The sequence below is a fragment of the Schistocerca serialis genome, chromosome 1 (assembly GCF_023864345.2).
Source record: "Schistocerca serialis cubense isolate TAMUIC-IGC-003099 chromosome 1, iqSchSeri2.2, whole genome shotgun sequence".
NCBI classification, from domain to species: domain Eukaryota; kingdom Metazoa; phylum Arthropoda; class Insecta; order Orthoptera; family Acrididae; genus Schistocerca; species Schistocerca serialis.
In genome coordinates this window covers 688660876-688678045 of record NC_064638.1, presented here as the reverse complement: position 1 = coordinate 688678045, position 17170 = coordinate 688660876, and the positions used below count along the sequence as shown (strand labels likewise).

Genomic DNA, 17170 nt, shown 5'->3' with positions numbered 1-17170 from the left:
GTAGATCTCGCCGACGTTCTTTAATTGCCTCAGCGACTTCCAGCAACCACCAAGGGACTCTCTCTCACAGGGGGCACCCTATAGAAAGAGGGATCACAATTTCTGATGCAGCAATTATCGTTGTAGTGATCTGCTCAATCACAACATCAATGGCACTATGTGGGGGAGATTCAACGGTGCATTGTTTAAAGCCTATCTGGGTAGGCGTCCATGGGCATGATGCCAGGGGAGTGACAGGTAGATGGGGAAGTGGTCACTATCACATAGGTCGTCATGTGCTCTCCAGTGGATAGATGGGAGGAGTCCTGAAATCGATAAATCAATGGCCAAGTAACTACCATGAGCCACACTGAAATGTGAGGTGGTCCCAGTATTTAAGAGGCAAAGGTCAAGTTGGGACAGTAAATTTTCGACATCTCTGCGACGACCAGTAAGCATGGTGGTAAACAACAAGGGGTTATGGGTGTTAAAATCTCCCAGAAGTAGGAAAGGTTTAGGGAGTCAATGAATCAGTGCAGCCAATACTTTCAGGGGTACCACACCATCTGGATGGAGATATACATTGCAGACAGTTATTTCCTTCATCATCCGTATCCTGACAGCCACAGATTCAAGATGAGTTTGAAGGGGCACAGGTTCACTACATACCAAGTTCAGGACACAAACGCAAACTCCACCTGACACTATTATATTTGCTACGGTTCTTGTAATAGCCCCTGTAGCAGCGAAGGGCAGAGATCCGCAATGCCCTGGAGGGCAATGCAGAAAGCAAGTGTAAAGCTTAACAGTTGCCACAGCTCAGCCAGGTGGTGGAAAAAAACGCTGCAATTCTACTGGAGGATGACGTGAGTGTGAGACTGGGAAGGCACGAAACACTCAATGAGGCAGTCTACGCCTCAGGGTCACCTGCTGCCACCGATTTATTTCCTGAACAGGCTACATCCATTGTATCTGAGGGTCTGGCAAAATCTAGGGCCTCAGCAGACACCAGAATCTTCAGCTCATCCTCAGACATAGAGCTTATAGGCAGTGGTGGTGCCACCGCAATTCCCTTAGTCTTGGGAGTCTTCTTTCTGGATTTCCCTCGCTGATCCTTGGGTTTCTCTGGCTCGGAGGGCTTCACTGATTCAGTCTCCAGGACTGAGGATGATCATGAAGCCCTTAGACCAGCTGCTCTTGGGCTCTTCAGCCATTGACGGTGTCATCTTTCCCACTAGCAGAAATCTGGGAAGGGAGAGACCCAAGGGACCCCTTCCCAGCGAGAGGAGCCGAAGAAGACGTTGTACCCTTCTCCAGCTGAGAAGTTGGGACTGGTGTCCCCGATGGTTAGGCGACAGTGCTAGCAAGGCAGGTGGTGCAGGAGCAACAGGAAGGGAAGTGCCCCCCCCATCGAGGGGGCAGGTGTAGTCTTCCAGCTCAGAGCCGACTAGAAATCGCAGAACTGATGGGGCTACAACTGTTCTCGTAGCGACGGCATAAGAGGAGGTCATATCCACAGGATGCAGACGTTCAAATTTCCTCTTGGCCTCGGTGTAGGTCAGTTGGTCCAGGGTCTTGTATTCCATGATTTTCCTTTCTCACTGTAAAATTCTGCAGTCTGGTGAGCAAGGGGAATGATGCTCTCCGCAGTTGACACAGATGGGAGGCGGAGCACGTGGAGTATTGGGATGGGATGGACAGACACAATCTCGACATGCAATGCTGGAACTACAGTGGGAAGACATATGCCCAAATTTCCAGCACTTAAAGCACCACATTGGGGGAGGGATATATGGCTTGACATCACAGCGGTAGACTATCAGCTTGACCTTCTCGGGTAACGTGTCACCCTCGGAGGCCAAGATGAAGGCAGCAGTGGCAATCTGATTATCCCTCAGACTCCGATGGACACACCTTGTTGCTCTACGTTGGCACACAGTCCCTGCTTATCCTGACTGCAAAAGAAGGTGCCTGTGGAATATAATACCCTGGATCATATTGAAGCTCTTATGAGACTTGATGGTAACAGAAACATCTCCCAGCTTGTCACAAGCGAGTAACGCCCATAACTGGGAAGGGGATGCCATTTTTATCAAGAGTGACCTTGACAAGCCCTCCACCTCTCTTGTCCTCTAAATGCTCTACAAAAAACTGAGGCTTCATTGAAACAAAGGAGTCCCCATCAGCTCTCGTACATACGAGGTACTGCGGCGAATAAGGTTTGCTGCCGTCCTTAGGCTGGCATTCCTCCCACGGTGTGGCCAGACTGAGACTTGGAATGGGAATGCTTAGAGATTGCCAAGTGATGATGTGGTATGCTTCATCGTGCGTCATCCACCCTGATGTCACCCACCCCGACCAGGGACCCCCCTCACAGGCACCACCCCACCACCCACCACCCAGCCGCAGCAAAGGCCACCTGGCAGGATGGCCATTGCCAGAAGTCCCCATCCCCCAGGGTGACAGGCATCTACTCCTTGGCATATGTAGGGCAGAAGTCCCCATCCCCCACGGTGACAGGCATCTACTCCTTGGCATATGTAGGGAGTTAACGGCGCAGGCATCAGCGGAGCAATCTCTGTGTAGTCAGGGAGCTACAACCAACAGGCTACATGGTGGCCCCAGCACAACAGACTGGCTACCGTGCTGGATATAAGGTGCAAAGAATTCCATGGTCACTGTCGGCACAGAAAACGATACTGCTTAGTGGGGGGAGGAAATCGCATCCAGGAAGGTGTCCTCGCTCAAGAGATGGAAGATGAGTGGGGCTGCAATGCCATGACGAGAAATTGGGCTAAAGATCTCAATGCATGATGGACATCATGCACCATGTAAGGCGTCCTTCCCCAATTGGCTTGCTCTTCAGGAAAATTTTGAAAAATGGAGGTCAAGCCCTACAGTGGCCATCACATAAAGGCCAAACGGTGTGAGACTCCTTTTAGTCACCTATTACAACAGGCAGGAATATCTCAGGCCTAATCCCCACCTTGGGCCCGCAGGAGGACCACTGTAGGAGGAGTGGGAAGGATAGTCACTACAGATATGACGGCCATGGATGGCTAGGCTCTATGGAAGGGACCTCATAGTATAGTATGGGTGGCAGCTGTTTAAGTGGAGGTATTGCTGCTGGTTGGTAGGTTTGATATGGACACAGGTGCTGATGTATTCATCTTTGACGTGGAGATTAACATCAAGGAAGGTGGCTTGTTGGATGAAGTAGGACCAGGTGAAGTGAATAAGAGTGAAGGTGTTGAGATTCTGGAGGAATGTGGACTGGATCTCCTGACCATCAATCTAGATAAAAAAGATGTTATCAATGAATCTGAACTAGGTGAGAAGTTTGGGATTCTGGAATCTTAGGAAGAATTCCTCAAGATGATCCATGAATGGGTTGGAATAGGATGGTGTTTGAAGGTAATGCCCTGAAAAGAAAAGTAATTATGGGTGAGGATATAGTAGGTCATGGCGACTAGGAAGGAGGTTATTGGCAGCTTATCTATAGAGTAGACCACACTCTAGGTTAGTTGAAAGGTGATAGTAAGGTTGTTAGATGGTGCAACTTTTAAAGTTCCTGGCAAATTAAAGCTGTGTGCAGAACTGAGACTTGAACATGGAATCGAAGCCTTTCACAGGCAAGTGATCTGTCAACTGAGCCGCCCAAACATGACTCACAACCAGTCCTTACATCTACTTCCGCCAGTATCTCATTTTCTACCTTCCAAACATCGCAGAAGTTCTCCTCCATCACTTGTAGGGCATATCAGCACTTTACTGCAGAGTGAAAGATTCATTCTGGAAAATCCCCCAGGCTATGGCTAAGCCATGTCCCCCCAATATCTTTTCTCCCAAGGACGCTGGTCCCGCAAGTTCCAGAGGAGAACTTCTATGAAGTTTAGAAGATAGGGGATGAACAGGTCGTGAGTAATGCTTGGCTAGCTCGGTTGGAACCATGATCTGGGCACGACACATTCAAAGAAGACAGTTAGGGATGCAGTTTAAAAATGGGCAAAAAGGACATTATTTCATATGCAAACTTGAGAATCTGGAAGGTTCAATGAGAATACATGAAGAACACAACTAAAAGATGTCACAACATATTTATACTAAGGGCAAAGATCAGTTTAAAGTGACATCTTATTAGAAAGATAATTTATGAAGCAAGGTCAATCCATATGAAGTGATCCAGTGAGGGTTGCTTGGCCCTTTTTAAATATTTTGACTTTTTGTGTGTGATTGCCCTATAATTCAGAAGTTCAGAACAGTTTTTAAGAAGTTTAATCTTGTACCGTTGGTTTTGAATGGCAGCCATTTTTAATTGTGAGCGTATGATGGATTTTCAGTTTGGACACATCAGCGTTAATTTGAATATCTCTGCACTGGATTAAGTCACAACATTGCAATTGACATGATTGTTTATTACTCAAAATACCCTAAATTCAAATACAATCAGTCAAAATGATCTCCAAAGTTTGGTATTGAAATTTTACGGTATATTAATAACTTTTACTTATGGACCGTCTGACAGCAACTGAATAAAACACAATTTTAGTGCCATACGCGTTTCGCCTCTATTTTCTGCAAGGCATCATCAGTGGCCTGGAATATGTACATATGTTAGCTATTTTATTTACAATTTTGTCATTGTGCCTATAGGTTATAAACAGTTCTGGTGGTTGGTATTTCCTATTAAGTAGTAATGTTTTGAACTGTACTTACAGGTTGCGTGGACAATTTCCTACATATTACGCTCCTGTTGCATTTTTGGTGTTGTATATGTAGGAAATTACGCTCCTGTCGCATATTTGGTCTTGTATATGTAGGAAATTGTCCACGCAACCTGTAAGTACAGTTCAAAACATTACTACTTAATAGGAAATACCAACCACCAGAACTGTTTATAACCTATAGGCACAATGACAAAAATGTAAATAAAATAGCTAACATACGTACATATTCCAGGCCACTGATAATGCCTTGCAGAAAATAGAGGCGAAACGCGTATGGCACTAAAATTGTGTTTTATTCAGTTGCTGTCAGACGGTCCATAAGTAAAAATTATTAATATACCGTAATATTACACGCAACTGAGGAAGACAGGACTATAAAATTTGGTATTGAAAACTTAGAAAATCCAGTTTTTAGATCCAAAAAAAAAACAACCACGGAGCAATTTATCAGAGTATATATATTTTTTCTCTCTAGTTAGATATTGTAAACTACTAGCCTAATATATAGCAAGACCATGACAAATGTTTCCTTAATTTTTTATAAATTTTTGAAATTTGAAAAACTTTACAAAAAATAAAGTTTGGGGCTATTTATCTTTGGTGGGACTGACTACAAAAAATTTGATTTTTGCACATTTTGCACACTTATATGATAGCAAAGTACTGTTAAAATTTCACCACTGATATCTGATATGAACAAAGATACGAATTTTTGGAAATGATGAAATAATTGACATTGCAACTTATATTTGGTTAACACTATCATCCTAGTATTATTTGTTTTAACAGTAAAATACTAAACAATAGCAGCCTTTGCTTTAGTTCTATGTTAAAAATTGTCCTTTTACATCTAGGTTTATTCTAAATTATTACAGGTCCAAAATGATAAAAGTGTAATAATAAACAGTAGTCAGTGACAAGCCGGTAAATGAACTGTGTACACACACTACATTTGCTGGATGTGCGATTGTTGTAGTGTCAGTCTGTTCAGGAACCTCTGTTACAGTGGAAGCTCATACTTCATTGAGAGTGTAGAATATTTTGTGCTTTTGTTGTGAGTGTAATTTTTGATTACTTAAAATAATTTTAAAATTTAATAGTAAATAAATTTGAAAGACTAACTGGAATGCAATAAAATGGATGAATAGTGCTCTATTGGATATATATAGTATGTGAAGGGTGTCATGAACAGTTTATGGTTCAGTTTCAAAAAACTTAAAAAATGTTAATGACTTTGATGAAGATAGACAAGCTTTGTTTAAGTTATGAACGTGTTCTTCGTTATCATTAGTTTGCGAGTATCGTGAGGAAAAATACATTCAGAAGTACAATCACATTTGTGGAGGGGAATTGCTCTGAACCACTCAAAGTTCATGAAAAGCCAGTTCTTAAATAAAACTTGAACATTTGTTCTCCTAAGTGCACGTAAAACAGTTTCCCGAGGGGAAAGTAATGAGATTCCTGGAAATTCCTTGTGCCCAAATTGTTACTAAAAGATATTTATCATTAACCCAAGACCAGAATTAAGTAATATTGTTAATTACATTGATATTCCTAATGAGGAAGCTATTAGCAAACTGGATTTTGCTTGTTCTAATTTGGAGGCATCTCCTGCTCTGAAAATAAGAAAATTGAGTAGCATAAAAAGAAAAGCAATTACTGAAAGCAAGGTACAACAAATTTCAGAGAAAATTAGAAAAGACTTAGAATCATTCTTTAATAATGCAAATGCCAATAGTATTTCTAAAAAAGAAGAAAACTTACCCCCAGAGTCATCCAACACAGAATACCTGAGCTTAATTAAGAAATTAAAAAGTAAGCATTCAGTAACATTTAAAGAGGAAAAGTTAAATTTTAAGTTTGCTCCATGACTCATCGTCAAGAGAAAAAATAGTTGACGATTTCAACATTTCTGATCGTTTGGTGAGACTAACCTAAAAATTAGTGAAAGAACAAGGCATTCTAGCAGTTCTAGAAAAGAAGAAAGGAATAGGTGTAAGTGAAGAAACAACTGAAAAGATCAATGAAGACAGTATGTAGAATGTGCCCCAGTAGCAAACATAGCAAAAGAATTGTTGAAAAAGCAGAAATGACCAGCACTGTAAAATTTAAATGAACTTTATGTAGCTTTCTAAAAATGCTCATCCTGAATGCAAAATTGGAGGGTCAAAATTTTGTGACCATCACCCTAAGTGGTGTATTTTGCTCGCCTGCTCAATAACACATCCCGTATGTGTTTGTTTACTTCATCAAAATATCAAACTGATGATTGCGGGTGCAAAACTCAATGGTGTTAACTACAAAGAGTTACTAAATTCAATTATCTGTGACGCTAACAAATACGACTGCATGTTGAGTTTAATTGGATAGATAAAAAATCTACGAGGGCAGTTCAATAAGTAATGCAACACATTTTTTTTCTGAAACAGGGGTTGTTTTATTCAGCATTGAAATACACCAGGTTATTCCCCAATCTTTTAGCTACACAACACTATTTTTCAACGTAATCTCCATTCAATGCTACGGCCTTACGCCACCTTGAAATGAGGGCCTGTATGCCTGCACGATACCATTCCACTGGTCGATGTCGGAGCCAACATCGTACTGCATCAATAGCTTCTTCATCATCCGCGTAGTGCCTCCCACGGATTGCGTCCTTCATTGGGCCGAACATATGGAAATCTGACGGTGCGAGATCGGGGCTGTAGGGTGCATGAGGAAGAACAGTCCACTGAAATTTTGTGAGCTCTTGCATTGTCATGAAGAAGGAGAAGTTCGTTCAGATTTTTGTGCCTACGAACACGCTGAAGTCGTTTCTTCAATTTCTGAAGAGTAGCACAATACACTTCAGAGTTGATCGTTTGACCATGGGGAAGGACATCGAACAGAATAACCCCTTCAGCGTCCCAGAAGACTGTAACCATGACTTTACCGGCTGAGGGTATGGCTTTAAACTTTTTCTTGGTAGGGGAGTGGGTGTGGCGCCACTCCATTGATTGCCGTTTTGTTTCAGGTTCGAAGTGATGAACCCATGTTTCATCGCCTGTAACAATCTTTGACAAGAAATTGTCACCCTCAGCCACATGACGAGCAAGCAATTCCGCACAGATGGTTCTCCTTTGCTCTTTATGGTGTTCGGTTAGACAACGAGGGACCCAGCGGGAACAGAACTGGTGAACAATTGTGACAGCACTACCAACAGAGATGTCAAGTTGAGCACTGAGTTGTTTGATGGTGATCCGTCGATCATCTCGAACGAGTGTGTTCGCACGCTCCGCCATTGCAGGAGTCACAGCTGTGCACGGCCGGCCCGCACGCTGGAGATCAGACAGTCTTGCTTGACCTTGCGGCGATGATGACACACGCTTTGCCCAACGACTCACCGTGCTTTTGTCCACCGCCAGATCACCGTAGACATTCTGCAAGCGCCTATGAATATCTGAGATGCCCTGGTTTTCCGCCAAAAGAAACTCAATCACTGCCCGTTGTTTGCAACGCACATCCGTTACAGACGCCATTTTAACAGCTCTATACAGCGCTGCCACCTGTCAGAAGTCAATGAAACTATACGAGACGAAACGGGAATGTTTGAAAATATTCCACAAGAAATTTCCGGTTTTTTCAACCAAAATTGGCCGAGAAAAAAAAAGTGTTGCATTACTTATTGAACTGCCCTCGTATTCATCGAGTTGCGGCAGATCACACACACAAAAGAGGATTGTAATTAGGCAAGCTTTTGGAGCCAGTGGCTCCTTCTTCGGGCAGAAGGGCTGAAGGGAAAGGAAGAGGAGTGAACAAAAAGGACTGGAGACGTCTAGGAAAAGGTGTACATTTCGGGAGAGTCACCCAGAACTGTGGGTCTTGCAAATTACCCTGTCTTCCACCTTTACGCTCTCAGGTTTCCAAATCTCGTCTGATACAGTCCAACAACCAATCTTTCCTTCTCATCCCGTACGGTAAGTCTCTCCCAATCCACAGTTATGGGTGACTTTCCAAAATCTACCCCTTTTCCTAGACCTCTCTAGTCCTTTTCCTTCACCCCTCTTTCTTTCCCTCCTACTCTTCTGCCTGAAGAAGAAACCACTGGCTCCGAAAGCTTGCCTAATAACAACCCTCTTGTGTGTGTGTTCTTCTGCTGCTTGGAAAGTAAGTTTTTTATCAATCCAATTAAATCATTTTGTCAAAAATTGATTGTTTCCATTGTTACATGATGAGTTTTTATGATAAATGCCATGGTAAGAAAATCGCTCTTGAATTGTTTAACAAATCTGAAGAGGAAATGCCCAACAACGTTACGTTCAAACATTGGGTCACAACCGTCGCGTGTGAATCTTCATAAAATGCTTTGTTTATGTCTTTGGTAGGTATGGATATGATGACAAGGCCAACAGTTTTCGGTTGTTGGCGATGATGGGGGCGTTGTCTCTAGTAAAATTTCTTCAACTACTCGGATTTTTGGGTGAAGTTATGAAGTTTTCAGAGTGTTGTAAAGAAATGAGGCTTACTAAAGTTCCGGCGTCTCAGGCCAGGAACGGCTATATGTGGAGACGTCATAAGGATAATAGGTCAAGGGAAGTGTTCAATTCCAATTTTCTAGGTGGTTTTTTTTACGGTAGTATTAAGTGAGGTGGTGGTGAAAGTTTTGAGATTTATAGTGAGGTATTGGTAGTTGCTGTTGACCTACATAGTTCAAGGGAAGTGTTAGATTCCAATTTTGTTGGTTTTTTTGTGTTTTTCTGAGGTAGTGATGATTGTGGATGTGCTTGTAGTTTAGGGTTTCATGATTTGGTATCGGTACTTTCTGTTAACCTATAGAGGTCAAGGGAAGTGTTTGATTCCAGTAGATATTGTTTTCAGTTGATTTTTTGAACGTTGTGGTCATTTTATTTTAACGTTTTTGTCATTTGGTTTAGTGGTATGTGTTTATTTTTAGTTTGTCCCCACCCAAAAACCCCCAATTTCCCCTGCTTATCCTGTTAGTTTCATTATATTTTTGAAGGAATATGTGTTTAATGGTTTTTCGATCTATTTCTGTGTTTGCTGTCATGTTTACGCAATGACGTCATAGTCACCATATGGGAGTAGTTGTGAGTGGCCGTTTCCGCCATATTGGTGATGTCATTGGTCATAGAAGACGAGTGAAATCTGACGTTTCCGTTAAAAAAAAAAGCCTACAAAGGAAGACCACAGAGGAAATTCTTACAATAGAGGACATGTATGCCTTCTGCAAGAATAATATTAAAGGCAACGCCTATTTTCTTCTCAAGAAAGAAGAGGAAGTTCTTCATATTGAAACAACACTTCAAACCGGATTTGAAAACTGTGTAGCAATAAAAGAAACAAAGCAATTCTGCAAATTCTGAACTGGAGAAAACTTAATTCGATGTTTTCTAACACCAGATACTGAAATTTATGAGGGTCATTGTGTCAGTAAACCTCTGTCTTTAACATTGAATGACATAGTGGCATGTACGTATGATAAGACATTGGTGGCTTGCACAGGTTATTTGGAAAACAATGATGTTTTCATGCATATTTACCATCCTGCTCACCCAAGAACATCATTCAAGAAATCTACTACTGACATAGTTTGGATACCAATGAAAAATGTTTTAAGGAAGCTTTCAGTGCTTGAATTTACCACAGCAACAGGGGGTCTTATTTTACATCATTAAATCTGTCTGAAGAAATAAGTTTTCTTAACAATCACTACTAGGATAGGATAGGATGCACCGCATCTTGAAATTATGTTAACTGAAAATATTTATTTGAAATTTGTCAAGATAATATAAATGTCCTCCCATGAACCATAGACCTTGTCGTTGGTGGGGAGGCTTGCATGCCTCAGCGATACAGATAGCCGTACAGTAGGTGAAACCACAACGTAGGGGTATCTATTGAGAGGCCAGACAAACGTGTGGTTCCTGAAGAGGGAAGCAGCCTTTTCAGTAGTTGCAGGGGCAACAGTCTGAATGATTGACTGATCTGGCCTTGTAACACTAACCACAACGGCCTTGCTGTGCTGGTACTGCAAACGGCTGAAAGCCAAGGGAAACTACAGCTGTAATTTTTCCAAAGGGCATGCAGCTTTACTGTATGGTTAAATGATTATGGTGCCTTCCTGGGTAAAATATTCTGGAGTAAAATAGTCCCCCATTCAGATCTACTGGCGGGGACTACTGAAGAGGACGTCATTATCAGGAGAAAGAAAACTGGCGTTCTACGGATCGGAGCATGGGATGTCAGATCCCTTAATTGGGCAGGTAGGTTAGAAAATTTAAAAAGGGAAATGGATAGGTTAAAGTTAGATTTAGTGGGAATCAGCGAAGTTCGGTGGCAGGAGGAACAAGACTTTTGGTCAGGTGAATACCGGGTTATAAATACAAAATCAAATAGGGATAATGCAGGAGTAGGTTTAATAATGAATAAAAAAAATAGGAGTACGGGTAAGCTACTACAAACAGCATAATGAATGCCTTATTGTGGCCCAGATAGACCCGAAGCCCATGCCTACTACAGTAGCACAAGTGTATATGCCAACTAGCTCTGCAGATGACGAAGAAATTGAAGAAATGTATGATGAAATAAAAAAAATTATTCAGATAGCGAAGGGAGATGAAAATTTAATAATCATGGGTGACGAACTCGATAGTAGGAAAAGGAAGAGAAGGAAATAGGTGAATATGGATTGGGGGTAAGAAATGAAAGAGGAAACCGCCTGGTAGAATGTTGCATAGAGCATAACTTAGTCATAGTTAACACTTGGTTCAAGAATCACGAAAGAAGGTTGAATACATGGAAGAAGCCTGGCGATACTGGAATTTCTCAGATAGATTATATAATAGTAAGACAGAGATTTAGGAACCAGGTTTTGAATTGTAAGACATTTCCAGTGGCAGATGTGGACTCTGACCACAATCTATTGGTTATGAACTGTAGATTAAAACTGAAGGAACATGCAAAAAGGTGGGAATTTAAGGAGATGGGACCTGGAAAAACTGACAGAACCAGAGGTTGTACAGAGTTTCAGGGAGAGCATAAGGGAACAATTGACAGGAATGGGGGAAAGAAATAGTCTAGAAGAAGAATGGGTAGCTTTGAGAGATGAAATAGTGAAGGTAGCAGAAGATCAAGTAGGTAAAAAGACAAGGGCTAGTAGAAATCCTTGGGTAACAGAAGAGATACGGAATTTAATTGATGAAATGAGAAAATATAAAAATGCAATAAATGAAGCAGGCAAAGAGGAATACAAACGGTTAAAAATGAGATCGACAGGAAGTGCAAAATAGCTAAGCAGGGATGGCTAGAGGACAAATGTAAGGATGTAGAGGCACATATCACTAGGTGTAAGATAGATACTGCCTACAGAAAAATTAAAGAAACCTTTGGAGAAAAGACAACCACTTGTATGAATAACAAGAGCTCAGATGGAAACCCAGTTCTAAGCAAAGAAGGGAAAGCAGAAAGGTGGAAGGAGTATATAGAGGGTCTATACAAGAGCGATGCTCTGGAGGACAATATTACGCAAATGGAAGAGGATGTAGATGAAGATGAAATGTGAGATATGATACTGCGTGAAGAGTTTGACAGGATACTGAAAGTCCTACGTCGAAACAAGGCCCCGGGAGTTGCCAACATTCCATTGGAACTACTGACAGCCTTGGGAGAGCCAGTCCTGACAAAACTCTACCATCTGGTGAACAAGGTGTATGGGACAGGCAAAATACCCTCAGACTTCATGAAAAATAATTCTAATCCCAAAGAAAGCAGGTGTAGACAGATGTGAAAATTACCGAACTATCAGTTTGATAAGTCACAGCTGCAAAATACTAACGCGAATTCTTTACAGACGAATGGAAAAACTGATAGAAGCCGACCCTGGGATAGATCAGTTTGGATTCCATAGAAATGTTGGAACATGTGAGGTAATACTGACCCTACGACTTATCTTAGAAGCCAGATTAAGAAAAGGCAAACCTACGTTTCTAGCATTTGTAGACTTGGAGAAAGCTTTTGACAATGTTGACTGGAATACTCTCTTTCAAATTCTAAAGGTGGCAGGTGAAAATACAGGGAGAGAAAGGCTATTTACAATTTGTACAGAAACCAGATGGCATTTATAAGAGTCGAGAGACATGAAAGGGAAGCAGTGGTTGGAAAGGGAGTGAGACAGGGTTGTAGCCTCTCCCCTATGTTATTCAGTCTGTATATTGAGCAAGCAGTAAAGGAAACTAAAGAAAAATTTGGAGTAGGAATTAAAATCCTGGAGAAGAAATAAAAACTTTGAGGTTCGCCAATGACAGTTTAATTCTGTCAGAGACAGCAAAGGACCTGGAAGAGCAGCTTAACGGAATGGACAGTGTCTTGAAAGGAGGACATAAGATGAACATCAACAAAAGCAAAACGAGGATAATGAAATGTAGTCGAATTAAGTTGGGTGATGCTGAGGGAATTAGATTAGGAAATGAGACACTTGAAGCAGTAAAGGAGTTTTGCTATTTGGGGAGCAAAATAACTGACGATGGTCGAAGTAGATTTGTATGGAGTGTAGCCATGTATGGAAGTGAAACATGGACGATAAATAGTTTGGACAAGAAGAGATGTGAAGCTTTCGAAATGTGGTGCAACAGAAGAATGCTGAAGATTAGATCGATAGATCGCATAACTAATGAGGAGGTATTGGATAGAATTGGGGGAAGAGGCGTTTGTGGAACAACTTAACTAGAAGAAGGGATCGGTTGGTAGGACATGTTCTGAGGCATCAAGGGATCACTAATTTAGTATTGGAGGTTAAAAATCATAGAGGGAGACCAAGAGATGAATACAATAAGCAGATTCAGAAGGATGTAGGTTTCAGTAAGTACTGGGAGATGAAGCAGCTTGCACAGGATAGAGTAGCATGGAGAGCTGCATCAAACCAGTCTCAGGATTGAAGACCACAACAACAACAATATAAATGTTGAGTTCAGCAATTTTTTTGGGTTCTTGTATATTATTCAGTACCTCAACTTCAACAATAACTGATTACATCAAGCCAATATCACACATGAATTATGCAACAGTCATCAGATCAATTTCAGCGTAATGTGACTTATTTCATCATTTCCAAAATTTCCTATCTTTGTTCAGAGTCAAATACCAATGTTTAAATTTTTACAGTACTTTGCTATCATATAAGTGTACAAAATGTGCAAAAATCAATTTTTTTATAGACAGTTCCACCAGAGATAACTAGCCCCAAAATTTATTTTTTGTAAAGACTTGCAAATTTCGAAAATTTATGAAATATTAAAGAAACATTTGGCAGTGTTCTTGCTCTATATATGGTTAGTACATTACGATATCTAACTAGAGAAAAAAATACACTCTGATAAATCACTCCGTTGTTATTTTTGGGTCTAAAAGGTGGATTTTCTAAGTTTTCAATATCAAACTTTGGAGATCACTTTGACTGGTTATTGTTGAATTAAGGGTATTTTGGGAAATAAACAATGTTCTAGAGGAGACTTTCCTAAAACCAATCACCCAAATTGACACTAATGTCTTCAAATGGAAAACCATCATGCACTTACAAATAAAAATGGATGCCATTCATTGAACGTGAGCGAGGTAATCTTTTAAGAACTGTTTTAACTTCTCAACTACAAGGTAATCACATATAAAAGAACTGAAATACTTAAAAATGGTCAAGCAAACAACTTAGTTTTTATTGGATCACTTCACTTTGAGTGCCCTGGCATGCTTTTTCGTGAGCACATACCTTCACCTATGTCATCTGGAGGACCAATGCTGCGTCCAGGCATCTTTGCACCAGACCAGCCCCGCTCAGTAGGAGCTAGGCGCAGTCTTCGAAAGACACCCATCTCATTGCGCATTTTAATGAGGCGCGCTTCACGTTCTGTGTCTTCAGGAAGCTGCTGCTGTTGCACTAACTCTCGCCCTCGAACAACTGGACCAGTCAAGCCTGGCCATACTATGTTTGCCTTTCCTGTATAATAAAAATATTTAATGTCAACAACACAATATTGAACTTTCTGACTAAAAAAAAGACCATATAAACAGGTGAAAGATTACCACTATTTTCAGCAACATGAAAAACTAAAATAAAGACAAAGACAAATATTTGTACGTTTCTGCTAACATAAAGAGGTTTATAGGCCAACAGAATCTGCATTAGGTTATGTGAGAAGTTTTGTCAGTATGTCAGCTCTGTGATAAACAGCCGATACAAATTTAAATTCACACATTATTACCAAATAATACTGAAAAATTCATATGCCTTCATTTAGTTTCACAAGTGAAGTTACGAACACAAATTCCAGAACCTGTAAGAAGCAATAACGACTACTATTTTTACATTGCTACGTTCATCCAATGGCATTGTTACAGTACAAAGCATGCACTATCATTCTCCAACAGGTATATCATAACGGTCACAATGAACGCGCGATGAAAAGGAAAACACATGTGTTAAATGTAATGTTATAAAACTGCTGTCATTTGTTAACTACGTATGCATTATTAACAGCCGTACAACCGATGCATTAGATACATTAATGCAAGATATTGATAATCTAACAAAGATAGAAATTGGCCTCTGACTCACCAACACCTATAATTTGACCTTTATTTAAGTTCTTCGCTATCTTCTTTCCCACTCCCTTACCCCGACCTCTTTTCTTGCCCGCATTGCTAACGCTGGTTACACCTTTCCACAGTTCTTCAGCAGGCACTAAAAGACATAAACAAGAATTCAAAATGTAGTATATTCATTCAGGGTCATTAATTGTCTACGTTCTAATACGAAAGTGACTGAAAAGATAATAGGGCATGCCAATAATTACATTTATTGAAGAACGTCGCCGGCCTAATTTGCTGCTGTAAAACGTTGCAGGGCCTTATATTTGGCAAATCACATGCCGACTGTGTTACAGACGATATCAATTTCTGCTGGACTAGTGCCCCTGAAATGAGATGTGGTGTTTCACAGAAAAGTTACAAAGTTCACAAATCTCACACAAAACATTTCAAATTTTCAAATGAATTACCAGTCTGTTGCGCGAGTTTTAAAATACTGCGACAGTTTAACATTTTACTATACAACAGATACAGTATGACAGTTAACTAGTCGTAACTCTAGCTGTCATAACAATACTTCAGTACTTTTCATATTTATCCCCATTCCCCAACATTAAAAACAATAACATAACACACTACTCATATTCAAACTCAATCTTTGCCCAAAGTTGCTAGTCAAGCCATAGTCGCGACCTTCGACCATAGATATCTTTGGTCGAAGGTCGCGACACACACTGCTGTAAAAGTTGTTGCCGTTATTCGACCATAGATATTTATGGTCGAAGTTGCCGTTTGAAAGAAGGTAGCATTCATCTCACGCTAGGTGAGGAGAGCCCTACCCCATAGTGACTAAGGCACGCGCTATCATGAGTTTCACGAGTTGTCCTACCGACTGTTGTATGCATCTTGAATCTGCATTGTTATTTGTTTATGTGCTTTAATTGTCCGGTGTTGCTAGCGTGTACGTCGTTCTGAACATGGGCTCTAACGGAGATGAGAGAACTTTCGAGCAGATCCATGAAGATAGTCTGAAAGATTTTACTATCTTTCTTAGTTGGTTTTCAACACAAAAACAAAATTAAATGGAACTAGATCAGGGTGTTCCAGCTCGTCGGCTCCGTTGTGAGCCGCGGAGCACTCTCAGCGCCAGGGAGCCGTGTCGCTTGCTGTTACCATTCTAGTGGGCCAGCACGCTAGCACGTGGCACGGCTGGATGAGGGAGGCGGCAAGGCAAGCGTTTTGATGTGCCAGCTGCGTCTTACAGGATCGAGAACCTCATACTCTTAGCTGCTAAGACGTGGTTACATGCTATGTAAGTAAATACGATGTTCAGGAAATAAATAAGAAACAGCTGTTTTACAAGAAATTGCATACTAAATTTATTGGGCCTCTGTAGTTTGAAATTTTCTTTTCATTACAAGATCGGAAATATCAGTCGTCAAAGTGTTCGCAGCGTTGATGCGGAGGATGGCCTTCATTGTTGCATCCTGAAGAAACGATCGTTCCTTACTTTTTACTCTTTTCATTGCTGAGAAAAGCTGCTCACAACAATACGTAGATACAAACATGCACATGATCTGAGCCGCATTGTTGTGTAGCTTGGGAAAAGTTTTTTGCTGTAATGAACGATACCCTCGTGACAAATGTAACGTGTTGTAGTACCTCAATTTCAACAAAGTTGAATTTTTCAAATCAATAATCTCCAATTGAACTGACGATGACAAGTCATCGGAGGAAACTGAAAAAGGAATGCTGAACACCTTAAGTTCCATTTCCACACTAGTGAGGTCTCGGAATCGTGTTTCAAACGACGTGATGAGCTGCTTTAACTTTGCTTGGTAATCGCCAAAAGTAATTCCTTCACGTAGTTTTAAAGAAGCAAGACT

At 40.9% G+C, this 17170-nt stretch overlaps 1 protein-coding gene across 2 annotated transcripts in view; it reads right to left on the bottom strand.

Annotated features, from left to right (window-relative positions):
• The window catches only part of LOC126480541 (28S ribosomal protein S5, mitochondrial), a 102484-nt gene extending 86544 nt beyond the window's left edge, over positions 1-15940 (bottom strand). The window contains exons 1-4 of one of the 2 annotated variants that reach the window (XM_050103875.1): positions 15755-15940; positions 15551-15670; positions 15313-15438; positions 14467-14694 (exon numbers count right to left, since the gene is read on the bottom strand). In XM_050103875.1, coding sequence (XP_049959832.1) covers positions 14467-14694; positions 15313-15438; positions 15551-15670; positions 15755-15797 — 517 coding nt within the window. In that variant the 5' untranslated portion in view covers positions 15798-15940. The remainder of the gene's footprint in view (positions 1-14466; positions 14695-15312; positions 15439-15550; positions 15671-15754) is intronic. The other variant, XM_050103874.1, reaches the window with a different exon arrangement.
• Positions 15941-17170: the final 1230 nt, after the last annotated feature.